This window comes from Calidris pugnax, unplaced genomic scaffold (genome assembly GCF_001431845.1).
Source record: "Calidris pugnax isolate Ruff unplaced genomic scaffold, ASM143184v1 scaffold326, whole genome shotgun sequence".
NCBI lineage: Eukaryota > Metazoa > Chordata > Aves > Charadriiformes > Scolopacidae > Calidris > Calidris pugnax.
Window position 1 is genome coordinate 999,142 of NW_015091265.1, and position 16,889 is coordinate 1,016,030.

A 16,889-nucleotide genomic window follows, 5' to 3' on the forward strand; every position below is an offset into this window, starting at 1 on the left:
AGGAGGAGGAGGAGGAGGAGGGTGACGGTACGTGGAGGGCGGCGCGGAGGGGCTGCTCCCTCCCGCTCTCCCCCCCTCTTCTCTCTCGGGCCCTTTTTGGGGTGTACGATCCCCCCCCAAGCGCCCCATTTCTCCTCTGTCGGGCCCTCGCCTCAGGCGGGATGGGGCCCCTGCGCCTCACACCGGCCTCTCCCCCGACACGCCGCGCCCGGCCCCGGGTTGTCCTGGGCCCCGTCGCCCTCCCCCGCGGATGGGGGGGGACGTGAGGGGGCGAGGGCCGAGCCGGGGGAGCCATCCCGGCTGGCGGGGTGAGGAGGAGAAGGAGTCGGCCCGGGCGGGGGTTTCCCGGCCTCCCCGCTGCCGGCGGGGCCCGTGGCCGGGTGGGGCGGGTTGGGGTCTGCTCGCCACTCGTTATAAAGGGGTGGTTTGTGAGAGGAAGGGAGATGTGCTACGCGGGTGCCGGCAGCCTGGCGTCTCTCCACAGCTGCTGATTTCCTAAAGCTTTAGTTTTACTGGAGTTTTAAGCTTTCCTTAAAACATAGGTGAGAACTGGGCTCTCATTACGTGTGCTTCCCTGCAGTTCTGCAGTCCGTGGTCTGGAAATGTGGGAACTGCAGAAGCAGCTACAGTATCTTGTTTTCCACACTTTGTTGACGTTCAGGTAGCACAAACAGAGTGATAGGGGCTTGGGTTAACTCCCACTGAAGATAATGTATTTTCAAGTGCTAGATAAGTAATTTATGTCATGGGCAGACAGGGTGATGTTGTGATTTAAGGGCAGATCCTGAAATAATGAGCATTGCAGGAGGTGCTGTTTCCTTTCTATTTCTTGTTAGGGAAAGTTGCAGTCTAGTACTAATAGTTACTGAGTATTTGTGGTGCTGCAGTGGTGCCTGATGTCTCTAAACACATTGAAACAGCTGCATTTATTATGCATCCCTTTTGAAAGGAAGGAAAAAAGTAAAACTGTCCAGATTATCTTGAGTTTTTCTGTTTTCTTTAAGATCGTGGAAGGGAAGCATGCAAGGGGTGAGGAAGGTGGTCATTTGAAGCACCTTCTGAAGCCACCTTGCTGGGCCATTGAGACCCATACTGAGCAGGAACAGTTGCTTCAGCTGGAGTCTGATGGCCATGGTGTAGGCTCCAAGTCCACAAATGCTATTGTTGAGCTTTTGTGGAGCAGTTCAGTTCCACAGGGAAAAGGGAGTAGGCCCTTGGAAGTAGCCCACAAGTGGATGCAGGTTTCTGGTTGCCAGTTGAGCCATACTTCCTAAGGAAATGTGTAAGGTGGGATACTGTGTCCAGCTCTGGGCTCCCCAGTACAGGAAAGACAACACCATACAGGAGCAAGTCCAGCGAAGGGCCACAAAGATGATTAAGGATGTTTGACATACAGGGCAAGACAGAACTGGGACTCTTCAGCCTGGAGAAAAGTCAGTTGGATCTTATGAACAAGTACCTGATGGGAGGGAATAAAGAAGATGGAGGCAGACTTGTTTCAGTACCATGCAGTGAAAGCACAACAGGCAGTGGGCACAAGCTGGTACATAATTTATTTTCATTTAAACAGAAGAAAAATTATTTTCTGCTCTGGTAATCAACATTGGAACAGGTACCCTAGAGACATTTTAGCATCTCCATCCTTGGAGATAATCAAAACCCACCTGGAAATGATCCTGAGCAACCTGCTGTAGTTAACCCTACTGTGAGTAGGGGGATTGGACTAGCCAGTCTCCGAAGGTCCCTGCCAACTGCAGGGGTTCTATGATCTCTAATGTACTTGAAGGAACATGTCTTTGTTTTACTTCAAGAAACTTTTTTCCCCCCAGTGCCTTGTTGTTTTACTATTCAGTTGCTATAAATCTGTGAAAGTTTTCATTGTTTGTTTCATCTGTCAGTACTAACATTTAGTTTGCTCCGCAGATATCCTGTAGCATGGCAGGTGAAGAGGACTTCTTTCTGGAAGAAAAAAGATTCAAGCAGTACTGTGAAGAATTCATTAAACATTCACAGCAGATAGGAGATGGTTGGGAGTGGAGAACTAGCAAGGTAAAATAATCAACTGTGTTAATTTTTAGATACCGTTGCTTGCCTTTCTGAGCTGTTGACAACCACCACAAGTAGAACATCCCTTAAGGAGGGTTTTCAACATGTAAATTAAATGGCATTTTACACAGCTGGTCCAAGAACACAACAGTGCATAGATGGTCTACATGAGGTTTTAAGCCAGTACATGTACTGAATAGGGATCATGAATCCAGAAACAACTTCTGGGATGGCCAAGTGCAACTGGTTGTATAACAAAGGGGTAGGATCACCTGAGATGATTTCAGTTTTGATCAGAAAATGTCTTTTAAGGATTACTCAGCCTTAATTATCAGGATTCCTAATGATGGGGAAACAGTCACAGCTCTCAACAAGCCTTTCAAATAGTTGGCTACGCTAAACATGGATTTATTTTTTTTTAAAAAAAGCTGTTACTTTTAACTGCCTAGCTTCATCCTCCAGCCATTGGTAGCTGTATGTTGTTTATTAAGCTGAGGGCGCTTCTTTTATCAGAACTCTTCCTGTTCTGGTACTTTAGATTCAGATCAATTCATCCCTTAACCTTGTCAGTCTAAAAGCAAAACATGTTGAGTTCCCCGACTATTTGATGTATTTTCCAATATTTTAATCATTCTTGTGGATCTCCTCTGACTCCCTTCCAGTATATAAAGGTCCTTTTTCAGCTGTGGGCAGAAGTAGACAATGAATGTTGTATCACTGTGAAATTCAAACCCTCCTACTCTGGGCAAGAACTTGTGGTTGTATATCCAAGGAGTACTTTAACCCTTTAAGGTGAAAGAGCTTAAGTCTTTGTTCTAGATGTGTGACTTGATATTTTGTATTAAAATGCATGTTAGTTGCATACAGCAACCAGAAGAATCTGTCTGTATTAGTGATCAATCCTCATTGTTTGCTGCTTCCCCATAACTTTCAAAGCTCACCAATAATAATTACATGTTGTTTCTAGGTCATTTATCGAAATTTTAAATAGCGTGGGGCCCTGACAAAATCTATTTTTTTGTCAAATAAGTTCATTTACTTTATTTACTGAATTCTATATGATGCCTTCCATTATATTGCTTGGGATGATGTCAAGCTAATACGTGTAAAGTTACATGAATTAGCCAGTATATAAAGATATATTGATACATGCTGGCTTTTTCCAAAGGTCTCTGAAACTTCCACAGTGCTCGAAGACGTAAGGAAAATCAGCAGTTCTTATGTACTGATTTAAAAATATTTAGTGATAGTCACTTTGAGCTAATGACCTGCTGAAATGAAAACTTCATAATAATTACGGCTTATGGCTACATAATCTGTATTTGTTCTATAATAACAACAGAAATATTGAATACTTGCTTTTCCTAGTTTGAATGCTTCTGTTGTTCTCCATCCAATGATAAATCCACTCTGTTCTAGGATTTCTTTTTGCCACACTTTTTTTCATGGGTGGGCAATGCTCATATATTCTCTTGCATCTCTGACTGGTTTTCAGTAATGGATAGTTTGGGATACCCATTATTATCTGTGTATTTCTTTTTTCTGCTGTAGAAAACTTATTGCTCTATTTTTTTTTAATTAATTTTTTTAAACTTTAATGACTTTAGTGGTTTCCCATGTTTTCATGAATTTTGGGGAAAACAATCACACTTGTATCATTTTGAAATGCAGGAAGTCCCAGAGTAAATGTATGCCATCATTTGTACATAAGTAACTGTACATTAGCATTTGTGACACATTCATCACAGATGAAACAGAATTTCAGTAAGAAGCAGGATCTTGGCCTTAGATACATTCTGTTTAGAAGTTTTTAAAAGAGTGCAAATATTTGCCAAGTGTGACAATGCACCCTTTCTTACAGGCAACCATTTGAAACTTTAGATTTCAGTCCAAGGCTATATTTGTGAGGATTTATTCAGCAAAGAAAGATGCTCTGAGCCTCAGTTGGGAATTTAATACATAGGTCAAAGTTTGAACTTTCTGTGAAATAAGAAGCTTTGCTGGAAATAACAGAATGAGATAGATTTTTTGTTCTCACATAAAAAAATTGTTGGAGGTTTTTTTTTTTTTTAATGGGCGAAGTTGGCGACTCTGTGATTTCAGTGTGTGATAAAAACCTGGCCATTGAGACCATCCATTTATAGTATGTAGTCTGGGAAGGAAGCTTTTAATTAACAAGATGTCTCATTGTCTTTTTTGCCTTTTCTACCAATATATGTGTTGTGGGTAGTTTGGGGCACTCTTGATTTTGCTGATGTAATGCACTTGGATCCCATTCCTCATTCCATACTCATGTGAATAGACCCATTGATAGCAATAAGACCACACAAGTAAACCAGGCTTGTAGAACTGTGGTTTTGTGTCCTATGTTTTCTGTAAAGATTAAATGTAGGTGATGAAATACTCAGTGTTTTTGTGAAGCGTGCTCTTGTGGCATAAGCTCACACAGCCCATGCAGAGCCCTGTATTTGGAGCTGTAAGTTAAATGTTCTAGACTATGTTATTTTTCTCTTTTGGTTTTGTTTTGTTTTGTTTTTCCCAGAAGAAAGCTGTAAAAAAGCCAAGAGCACCTCTACTAAACTTGGATGCTGTTATTTGGGATGGATAGTTAAATCTTGACTGTGAAGGCACCCCTCCCCCCGGGCTTTGCTTTCTGCTTTATGATTGTTTAATATTTAGTTGCATTAATCTGTGTAATCGTATCGAAGCCTATTTCAGTTCGCTTTTGCTCATGATACTCACAAGATAGCTGGAGTAGAAATGGACTGACTTTCCGTGTTAATGGGATCAAGGTCCTTGCTAAAGTATTGATTTATTTGTGGGGCAGAAGTGTACAAAATACGTAACACTTTGGAGAATATAACAGGAGGGATGCTTCTCTTTCCTGACACCTCTCCTCTAGCCTCTGACATGCAGCTATCAAACACAGAGGCTGCTAATTCCAGATTTCCAGCTATCCATAGATATTTTTTTCATGGTGCTCAAATACTACGGAGTGCAAAGGCTGTGGAGCTTTGCTCCTTTCTGCTGACAGGAAGAACTGGTTCAGGGAGGTGAAGGCTGTGTCTAACCCTTCTCTGGCAAAGCTCCTTGTGCCTTGGGGCGTTTTACTCTGTGGGTGGCTGTAGTGCTTTCTTTGCTTCTCTTGGGGGGATGAATACCCAGGCAGGTAGCTTTACTCCTGCTGACACTTGCACCAAGACAGAGAGTGTTGAGACTGAGGAGGAGTGGCTTTTGTATCACCAAGTCAGGCTTAATTTTTCTGTCCCTGTTGTCCTCTGCACGCTGGATTCTTCACTGCACAGGATGCAGTTGGTTCTGCAGCCGGGACATCCAGCAAAGTTTGGTGGGTTCATGCTCTTGATGAGAATTAGTGAGAAAAATAAGGCATACAGTGGAAGTTCTGAGCAATGTAGTTGCTCCCAGGATGATTCATGCTTCGTGGACAAAAGTACATGCAGAGGGCATTATCATTTTTTATGTGTGAAACTTGGTAAGAACAAAGTAAACAAGTAGCCGTAGCAGATTTTGGAGTTACATATCTTCTATAGTGTCCTTGAAAAGAGAGAACTAGTGTGTCAGAATAAAATGCATACTGATTTAAGGGTCAGAATACATAAAGTAAACTGTTAGCAATGGCAGATTAACCAAAGAGTTAAATTACAGTTAAATTTGCAGCCTTGTCAAGCAATTTAATGCTACATTAATGAATTTTGTAAAGAGACTGTTTTGAATAGAATCCTTTTTCATCAGATGTTGTGCATATGCTTTCTGTGTTTGTCTAAAGTAAAACATAATGAAACAGCTAATAAAACCCCAATTTATTTGTTTCCTTTGAGAAATAACTTCTTAAACTGCAACTACTGTTCTTTGTGTCCTGTATACTCTCTCTCCCTTTCGGAGTGTATGTTTTTCCAGTGATCTGTTACAAAACTTTTTCTCTCATCTTAGTTCTCATTAAAAAAAAGTAATGTTTGTATATGTGTGCAGTTAGTCAGGTCAGCAAGGGGGGAAAGCTCCTAAAACCTTCTCCTGCCACTCTGAAGTTGCACAGGGGCCTTTTACAACAATAGACCATGTGTCCTGGGAAGCAGAATGATAAAAAAGGAACTGGGAGAAGGTGCAGCTTTGTCTTTTTTCTCTTATGCTTGACCCTCAGAGGTGATCAAGAGGAGGGAACAAATTGTGACCCTTCACACATAAGTTCTGAAGTGGGGTTTTGTTTTTGTTTTTTTTCTAGGACATTAAGAAAGTTAGGGGGAAAACAGAGAAAAATAAACCAATCTGCTGAGAATTGGGAAGCTTATACTAGCATTAATGCATTGCTTGAAATTGATAGGTCAAAATTGTTAATAGCTGCTCATCTCTTCACGGCCTTAATGCACTGTCTTCCAGTTTTTTGGCACTCATCCTGATCCCAGGTGGCAGTTGTCTTACACAATTAGTAGCTATATTAAATTTTATTTTTACTGTTTAGGTCTTTGACACAAAAAACTAATGTAAACTACCTGTGAGAAGATGCTGAAAACCAATGCAGTCATCGATGCCTATAAAAAGACTTGGACCTTATGCCTAAATATCATGCCCTGTTTATTTTCTAGAACGCTTAGCATTTTGGTTACATAATTTTTTTTCCTTTCTTGTTTTCTGAACACAGGACCTTGGCGATGGTTATCTTAGTAAAATACACTTCCAAGTAAGAAACAGAAACATTCCACCAGATCTCAAGGAGAAAAACAATGATAATATTGAACAAATGTTTGCACATGTTGAAGTAAGTACAGATTTTATACTTTTGTGATATAAAAGAAATCGTGTATGGGATTTTTTAAAATGTTATACTATTAGATTAAGTCCTTCCAGAAAGACTTCAGATCTTAAATTGCCAGTGGCTTTTAATTATTATTCCTACAGTTGTTCTCATTCAGGTGTACAGCTATATTGGTGGTGGAAATTGGGGGATATGGAAAGGTTCCAGCGTCTTTTACCATGGAAGGATAATATTTCTTTGCACGTTGATTCACTAACATGAAGGAAAGATTTTTTTTTTTTTGTGGAAAAAGATTAAGCATCAAGATTTAGTTAACTTAGAGGTAAATATTAATTAAAAAAATAAATCTGAGGTTAATATTAATTTAAAGTGGCATTTACTGAATAAATAAATGGTGTGTAAGAATTTTATGCTCAGTGTATACTGTTCTACTGTGGAACTAACTTAAAATCCTGAGCGATTTTTTTAAAGTGGTGGTGGGAAATAATATATATTTAGTGTTCTTGAAAGAGAATGAACTTTGTTCCAGGTAATGAAAACTGTCCATTGAACTCAGGGTGAACTGATCAGAATAATTATTTTCTTGTTTGGTTCTACATTAAACCTCCAGATTATTGACTATTCAGGTTATAAACAGTAGAAATTCACTGTCTTGTTATGTTACCTTATATGTGAAAAGAAATCTTGGATTATAGTTGACTGAAAGCAGTGTATTTTATATATTTTAAACTGTTAGATAGATGGATGTGGTATATTTTCCAGTTACCTTTTCTGCAGTGGTTCCTTTTCTTTTTTCATAGCACACTGATTTTTATTTTTTTTTCCAGAGACACTCTGGTACAGTGTGTGAAATGAGTATTCTTTGGCCTAGTTTCTGAAGGAAATGGCACTTAAAACAATCATCCTGTCTGTGATGTAGTCATTTCTACTGATTTTTGAGTTCACTTACTTTCAGAGGTGTCTTAAAGAGGGGTAGATATCAAAAAGTATTTAGTTCTTAAAAAAATTGTGAAAGCAGATGGCTGGCTAGATGGAAATGACTTTTACTGGCAGGTAGAAGTCTGATCTTTAGCTTCTGTTTGGCTAGTGAATGCAAGAGCAGGACTGGACAAAAGCAACACCTGGGTCTTTCAGAGTGCCACGAGGAACAGCTAGGGTTCACATGATATAAGCTGGAAACAAGGCATGGTTCTGTTACCAATAAGACAATTAGTTCAATTCACTAAAAAAACAAAAAGAAGAGAAAATTTTACAGCCCCATTGCCAATACACCAGCATTGACACGAACTGGAATCCATATAATCTTTCAAATCATTACCTTGCATTTGTTTAATAAATACCAATTGTAAGCATAGCATATAAGTCATCTGAAGGGTGATTGAAGCATTTTTTTATTTTCCTTTAATTTAAATTGTAGTATTTCTTAAAATGAAGGCTAATATCAGTGCTTCAGAGGTCATTACTTAATTGTCACTATGGCAGTGTTATACTTCAGTATAAACTTCTAAGAACAGAGTACTGTTTATATTCAAAATTGCTTTTAATGATGGTGATTTTTTTAATAATGAATTATGTCTTCATTACAGAGTGGATTTTTAAAGAACGTCTTGTAAAAAGCTATTGAGTCCTGAAAAGAAGTATCAGCTATAAAAAAGTGTCACAACACAAAAAAGGCTTCAGAGCCTGTAGCGTACAAAAAGAGTTTATAGTGTACTGAAATATAATAATAAACAGTCTTTAATATACTGAAATGTGATTCCAGGCCAAACTCTATGGTTTATCAAGATACTAATATTAATAATTACCCCTTGAAATATTGTGCAAGATTGCTGTCTTTTGAATCATAGAAATGTCTAGGTTGAAAGGGACCTTGAACATTAGCTGGTCGTCTTTGAGAAGGAGCCTTTGTTCATGTTGCGTTAATAGCAGTAAAGATGAGTGAAGCAAGAGAGACGTTTTAGAAAATAATGGATTCTTTAAGACATGAGGTTATGCATAAGAAAAAAAAAAGGAGTTTCCTCTCCCAAATGTTCACTGCCTAATAGAGATTAAGTCAAATTTATATTCTTCATTGAACTGAAGGGTAACCAGACTGTTAAAAGTTATTTCATCTAGAAAATGAGAGGCACACCAATAAGTTGGAAAATGAAATTTGTTATGGATACATAAAGTAAAACTATATTTAACATTAAGGGAAGGATGGAAATGGTGGCTGTAGAGAGGATAAATTTGCTCAAGTACAGCAGTGTATATGTAACATGCATGTTCTTTTCCATAGATGTTGAATACAAGAGTCCTGTTGCACTTTTCTAAAAGTCTGTTACTTAAATATGTTTTGTTTTTGTAAAAATACATGTTGGACGCATAAATCACATGGTGTTACGGCGTTCCTGCAATCTCTTTCAATAAGTTATTGAAATACATTCTGGTGAATGGAGTTCAGCAAAAGTTGTGGTCTTGGTAGAACTTGGAAAGCTTTCCACTGGTTTTATCCCTTCAATATTTAGCTTTTTTTTTTACTTAGAAAATTTATAAATTTTATGTATTTGAAGCCTAAAGGAGCTTTAGATAAGAATTTAAATTTATTTTGGAAACATTGTGGACTGTTGTCTGATAGTTGCCTCTTGCACAATTTTCAGTTTCAGAATTACTGTTGTGATCTATATTTTTCTACATTATATGTACTGTTTTTGTCTTATGGAGGTATTTCCATCCATCAATAGTCTGATCTTCTTCAAGGCATGGTAGGAGATAGAACGCATAGATCTGAGTAATCAATATCCATTGTTGGAAACAACTTGTGATGACAATAAGACAAGGAAAAAATGTGCTGTGACATATGACAGGGTGTAAGAGGCAACAAGGTTTTTTTTCTCCTCTTCCTGGGAATCCATTTCAGAGATTACAAATGGAACATTAGTTTTGGCAGGAAATGTGAAAATCAGGAGGAAAATCAGGAGACAAATTTTTGAAGCTGGGGGGGAAATACAGAGAAGTTATCCATATAACTCCTATTTAAGTAATTGAACCGAAAACACATCAGAGAAGAGGTGATGTTGAATAAATCAGTGAGTATATCCTGTTGGAGAAAAGAGTGCAATTAGGATGTTGAAACAACAAACAAACAAAATTGTTACTGTGCTGTTCATTTTAATCTGTGCAGAGATACTGAAGTGTAATGATACAGTGCAGAAAATACACGTAATAGCTGAAGTAATTTAATGCAAATGGAAGATCAATTGTTAGTTATCACAGTATCAAAAATGTGCTAATTTTATGGGATCTCCAGGGAACCTGATCAAATTGTTTGAAAAGTTTGTTTCAGCTCATTGGTCATATGGACAGTTAACTTTTCCAGCTTTCCATGTTATTGTCTAGTGTCTAAATATTTGGAGCCTTCCTGATGAAGGAATGATGAATAACTGCATTCTGGTCTTTTCTACAGAGCAGTCTGTATTATGTGGTACGCTTGGTTCCATTTGCACAAGTTGTGTTTTCATCTCAAAACCAAGAATAAAATTCTGTGTGGGTTTATTTTCTTATTTTAGACATCTGCAATATAGAGCTTGTCATTTAAATCTTTGTTTCAGCCTGGGGAGGTAAAAAAGGGTTTTGGTTTATAAATCAGTCAACTTATTTTAGGTATCTTCTTAAGGAGAAGATGACTCTAAAACCATCTGTTTTTCTTCACTGATGATCAGGGGAAACTAGGTGGTTAACCTGGATGTAGATGTCTGCGTTTTGTCATGTCAATTTCATGTGACAAAATGTGGATTTGAGCTCATTAAAAGTAGTAGTAGTTGTTTTTGCTGGTGATTTCACTGAGTGCATGTAAAGGATCTGCACATGATAGTATACCAAAGTACCACCCTTTTTGAGGTGGTACTGGTGTGGGTTGGTGTATATGGTGGAACTTCTTGCACCAGTTCCCATCTTGCAGGTATTGTGAGATGGGCAGTGTCAGGAGGATCAGCTGGTTGGCAGTGAGTTGCTGTAATGGGAGGCAGCCTGCTCTGTAGGACCAACAGCAATACAGCCAAAGCCAAGAACAGGTTTGGGAACCACTGCAGCAAGTTGGCATCTTACCTAGTATGAGGCCAGGTTTTCCATTTTCCGGAATGCAGAGGCTTCTGCTTTTCACATAATAGTTAATTGATGGTTTCTTCAGCTCGTGGGCAAGCCTGCAGAATTCAGACTGTCTCCTCCTTGTCCTTTTGCATGTCAGTGAACCTTTGATATCTGCTGGTTTCCAGACACATTCTTGCTAATTCCTGAGCTGTCTTAGGCAGTAATTACCTTATGAACGGGTATGAGGTCTGTATAGGGTGTTGGGAAGTGTGAGAAGGCTCACAGCTTTAAGTGGGTACAGTATAAATGTCGCGAGTTGGATTTTATTCTTTATGTTGAAATGACCCTTAACACAAGCTTAGAGAAAGGGAAATGTGAAAAAGGATTTGTGGCCACATAGATGCACTGTCACTATAAAGGGCACGGGATGTGGAGACAGGTATGCTTAAATGCTAATATCTACTTAGAGCAGTTTAAGAAAGGTTCTCTCTTTGTACCTGGCAGCCACTGAGTTGTCAAGCCCTTTACCTAACCAGGTATCTAGGGATCCTGTTCCATGCAGACTCTATCCTTCTGTTTGCCACCGTACTAGAAAAGGATTGAGAATGTTCCTCTGGAATGCCATTCTCTGAGCTCTGTGGATTTAGTTTAATCAAGATGTTTTGTTATAACATCCAAATTGGTCCACAGAAACTACTAATGACATTGTGACTGACCATAAACAAACTTTTGAATGAGTTTGTGGAGGACACCCCTCTAACCAGTGAGATCGGGTTCAGTCCCTAGGATATGAGCTAAAGATCATAAATCTTCTAAAGTATCTTCCACTATAACAAAAATAGCATGAGATGCAAAGCAAGGAACTGATAAAAACACAGAGTGCCATTTGAAAATTTTCAAGTTGCAATTTCTTTCTGGTTAAATTTTCTATTGAGTCAGTTGTTGTCTTTCCGTGCTGTCCTGACTTTATGCCAGATGAGTGTCATCTATACTTCTCCACAGACAGCATAAATCTTGTGTAACCACCATGCTGTGTTCTGGCTAATTCAACAACAGTCTTCAGTGTCTCTATTCTTTCCTGATCCAAATCAAATCTGTCCTGCCAAGAGATCTGTCAGGGCTATACCAGTGAACATGGAATTGTGTCTTCTTCTGTGTAACTTACTTTATATGTGGAATCATTGAATCATAGAGTGGTTTGGGTTGGAAGGGACCTTAAAGATCACATAGTTCCAACCCCCCTGCCCTGGGCAGGGACACCTCCCACCAGACCAGGTTGCTCAAAGCCCCATCCAGCCTGGCCTTGAACACCTCCAGGGATGGGGCAGCCACAGCTTCTCTGGGCAACCAGTGCCAGTGTCTCACCACCCCCACAGTAAAGAATTTCTTCTTAATATCTAACCTAAATCTCCCCTCTTTTGGTTTAAAACCGTTACCCCTTGTCCTGTCACTACACTTCCTGACAAAGAGTCCCTCTCCAGCTCTCCTGTAGGCTCCCTTCACGTATGCACCATTATAGGCACCCTTATAGGCTGCTATAAGGTCTCCCCGGAGCCTTTTCTTTTCTAGGCTGAACACCTCCAGCTCTCTCAGCCTGTCTTCATAGGAGAGGTGCTCCATCCCTCTGATCATCTTCATGGCCCTCTGCTGGACCTGTTCCAGCTGGTCCATGTCCTTTCTGTGTTGAGGACTCCAGCACTGGACACAGTGCTCCAGGTGGGGTCTCACGAGCGCAGAGTAGTGGGGCAGAATCACCTCCCACCACTAACTGGCCACGCTTCTCTTGATGCAGCCCAGGATGGGGTTGGCTTTCTGGGCTGCCAGTGCACATTGCCAGCTCATGCTAAGCTTCTCATCCACCAACACCCCCAAGTCCTTCTCCTCAGGGCTGCTCTCTAGCCGTTCCCCGCCCAACCTGTATTTGTGCCTGGGATTGCCACGTCCCAGGTGCAGGACCCTGGACTTGGTTTGGTTGAACTTCATGTGATTTGCACAACCTTATGTTACCTGAATTTATAAATGAGATTCATGTAAGTTGTTCATCTCAGGCTCTTCACTGAGACTAGGTGTGATAATGACCTTCTGTGGGAGGTAATAAGTTTGATGAACTTAACTTGGGCTTGATTTTGAGGGACACCATGGCTCTGCTGTCTTGGCTGTGTGAGGCAGTAGCTTCTGCTTCCACTGAAACTGGAGTCTTACCCTCCCATATTCGTGGTTTTGTTTGTTTGTTTTTTCCTTTTCAATCATCCTTCTCTTTTCCAGTCTAAGTATGTCACAGTGAGCAGAGGGATTTTTTTTCTCCTTATAACTGAAACTATTCAAATTCTACAAAGTTATATTTCACTTAACTTTGTTATGAGCCCAGGTAGCCAACTGTGCTGAAACAGTGCCTTTCATTCTAGACTTTAGTATTTACCATCAGCTGTATTCAACTCCAGCTTTTGTTAAGAGCTATATAGACACATTTCAAGCAAGGACAGAACAATTACATGTATTATTATGCAAGTTGTAGATAAGGTGAAAAATACTGTACAAAATTCAAAATGAAGACAGTCCTCCTGTCTCAAAGAGCTTATATTAAAAAAAAGTAAAGTGGGAAAATCTGGATTCACTTTGTGCATTCTTTTTGTTTCTTATTCAAATAGCTCAAGGGAAGCAATAACTTGGAGTAATAATTCTCTGTGTGTGGTTTGTCTCAGCTCTTCTGGGTATTGCAGAAGAAGTGAGTCAGCGTGGAACCATTTCTGAAGCTACAGCCATTGCTACTTTATGAAGGAGTGGGCAGGTTGGCAGTGTTGAAGGTCTGTTAATACCTGATGTTGCCTGTGGAAAATGAGCACTGAGCTTCGCAAACACGTTGATTAAGTTATGTATTTACTTTTACGTGTACTCCACCTTTGCTGGCAGATAACTCATTAGTGTTGGTGAAGGTATGCCTGATGGAGGATGTGAGAATCAGTCTGACATCTTCCTTAAACTTTTTTAATACCACGTGATCTGCTGTTCAGCTGTGCTGTTCAGTTTATAATAACTAGAAAATTACAATTCTTAGTAATTATTAATCATTTTTTCTCTAAACAAATCCAGTATTTTTAGAAGTAGGAACAACTCCTTTTTTTGTGCAAATGTAAATAAGATGAACTCAGTGTAAACATTTTCGTAACCACGGTATTTGTTGGATGGTTAAAAAATGTGAATTGAAAACCCAGCAAACAGTACTTAAGGAGAAAAATGTAAATACTTTTAATGGAATCCAGCACTCGCTGCAGAAAATAATGAAAGGACCTTAGTAAGGAGGGAGAAAATAAAATATGACATACTCAAATAAAACATCAGTTTGTGATGAATGATCCAAGTTTAAGAGCAGTGGAGTTACTCAGGAACAGGTGAGTTTACCCGTAGAATTTTTCGAAGTTTCCCTGTTGCTCTGAGAAGGGAAGTAAATCATTCTGCATCTGTATTCGACGCAAAATATGTTCCCTTGAAAAACTGATGTGGGAAGCTTTGGTAGCTTTGATAGGGAGGAACTAGTTTAATTTCAATTTGTCTCAGATGTACTTAGGCCTGTTTCATCATGCTTGGCTCCCTAATCCAATACCATTAGGTTTCCCAGGAATGAGTTTTTCCTTTGGTGCTGCTGCCCAAAATGTTGCTGGTCAGCCTTAATTGGGCCACAGTACATGTTTGTGCCCCATAATTCTGTGCTAGCCAGGACAGTGTTTGGCCCCGTCTTCCAAATTTCTTAATGCTTCATTGTTTAGTGTATCTACCAGCAACCTTTCCAAATGCCAGGTCACAGAGAGGAAACCCAAATTGTTGATGGAAACCTGTGAAAAATAAATCAAGAAACCACTTATTCTAAGGAGATCTAAAGTGTGTTGCAAAATGCAGTGAAGATGCTTGTGATTTTGCTTAAAAATGTATTAATCTGAAAATGGAATTAGCCTTTATTAAACCACAAGAAAATATTCTGGTGTGGATTTTATTAGCTGTGTTCTACATGAAAAAGCTTGGCAGAAGAATGATATTGTTTAGAATTATCAGGCCTGGAAGAAACTTCGGTGTAGATATTACACCCCTTCCTTGAGCAGGAGAAACCACAATAAAGAAAGAATGATGTGGTGACAGAAGTCATTTGAATCCCAGATACGTCCTTCTTCTGGACTCCTTCATTTATGGGATGTCTCAGTCCTCATGGAAGAGGCTAAATGCTTGTGCTCCTCTGAAGTTATGGAGACACAGGAGGTGTTTGCCTCCCATGCACACACCTTTGTAGATCATTTTCTGTGTGTCACTTTGATGTCCTCGTAAGTCTTCTTAACAGTAGTTACATTTAGTTTTCAACAACTTTGATGGCATGCTGTTAGTTTGACTATCAATATGAGTGGTGGGAGTCTGATTTTAATTCTTTATCTTACACATTATTTGGTTGCTGTTCTGTTTTACCCAGTAGGATATGCTTTAATAAATATTCACAAACCTTAGAAATTATATCAAAGCAAATATATAAACTAATTATGAAGCTTTTGGGAGAGCTGAAGAAGCACGTTGTATGACCTCCAAAAGTGATTTCTTTCTAGTTTATGTGTTAGCATAGAATGATTTCAACTCTTCATCTGCTATCTTAGTATTCAGAGTTGTCCCTTAATATTAGCAAATAAATGCTACATCAAACACAGAAAAAGATGCTCTAATTCAGATTTGGTAACTGAATCTGACAGTTTAGTGAGAGTTACCGTGGCTGGAGGCCTGGTGTAATCAGAGCAGAATGTCTTCCTTCTGCAATAAATAAACCTCTATTTCCTATGGAGCACGCATTGAGACTCTGGTAAGCGAGGATGGTTTTCCTAGAATATGAACTTTGAGGGACTAGTAATACCACTGACAAAATTATTTATAAGCTTCCTTGTTTGGCCTGGTGATCCTGTATTATAGATATTAAAAAGAAGTATTGTTACTTTGTTTCCATTTAGTGCATTTTCCCATGACATTTAGAAAATTGTTTTGAAGAGTTTGTATGGGTGGTTTTGGCGCATCTAGACAAAAAATATTCAGACTGAAGTCTTTTAACTTTTTTATTTCTTCAAGTTAAAATTTAATTAAATAATTTTTAAGTGTGATTTAATTTCATAATTGTACAGTCTGTGTGCCTTTTTAATAAAGTCTTTTATTATGAGGTAGTAAAAAATATTTTTTAAAAATTGTGCTGGGGTGGAATTCAACAGCAGCTGTCTTTGCCCTGTGGATTATGCTCACCAATCTACCTTAAAACTGGCTGTAGTTGCATATACAGCAGAAGTGTCAGAGATACATAGGTCACACATTTAGATAGTTACCTGCCTGGGCTGTGTGTTTCTCCTCTCAGTTTGCTAGGGTAATGTCTTTTTTTACAAGGCTTGGTGACTTTTGCGTCGAGTGGTTTGAAGGCCACGTGTTTGACATGCCTTGAAACCTGGGTGAAAGGTCCAGAGATTGCAACTTCTGCAGTTTTGTCAATGGAAGGGCTTGTGAGAAATTAAAATCTGTTTTCCTGTTTTCAATTTTAAAATACTACTGTAGTAGCCTTAATAGGAAAAACTGTGATTAAAATAGACATTTCTTGTTTATTAATGTTTTTTTAAAAAGTTTACTATATGGTGGTTTGTTGTTTACAGTTTATTTTTCTCTCTCCCCGCCCCCCCGCTTTTTTTTTTTACCCCTCCAAAAAAAGTTCAAATTGACCTACTATGAGTGGAAGAGATACAGAAGTAATGGGCATTTCAGCAGTGCTTGTGGTGGCATATTCATACTACAACATACTTAATGTATGTTGTAACACAGTACCATTGTGGCATTTCCTAAGCTCTGCTGTACATGGGGATAATGGGAATGAAGAGGCTGGGGACACACACAACATATCAGTAGGATACAGTGGTTCTTCATCACATATGAGCAAGGAGATACCAAACACAGCCCCCATTAAACCTCCAAAACTCGCTTGTTGAGGAGTTGTCAGAAGCTG

The 16,889-nt window shown here is 39.2% G+C and overlaps 1 protein-coding gene across 3 annotated transcripts in view; it reads left to right on the forward strand.

Annotated features, from left to right (window-relative positions):
* The first annotated feature begins 6 nt into the window (after positions 1-6).
* Positions 7-16,889, forward strand: part of ATG10 (autophagy related 10) — an 81,944-nt gene continuing 65,061 nt past the window's right edge. Inside the window, exons 1-3 of one of the 3 annotated variants that reach the window (XM_014960499.1) lie at positions 7-27; positions 1,924-2,049; positions 6,704-6,820. In XM_014960499.1, coding sequence (XP_014815985.1) covers positions 1,936-2,049; positions 6,704-6,820 — 231 coding nt within the window. In that variant the 5' untranslated portion in view covers positions 7-27; positions 1,924-1,935. Of the gene's footprint in view, positions 28-487; positions 543-1,471; positions 1,544-1,923; positions 2,050-6,703; positions 6,821-16,889 lie in introns of those variants that run through there. The other 2 variants (XM_014960500.1, XM_014960498.1) reach the window with 2 other exon arrangements.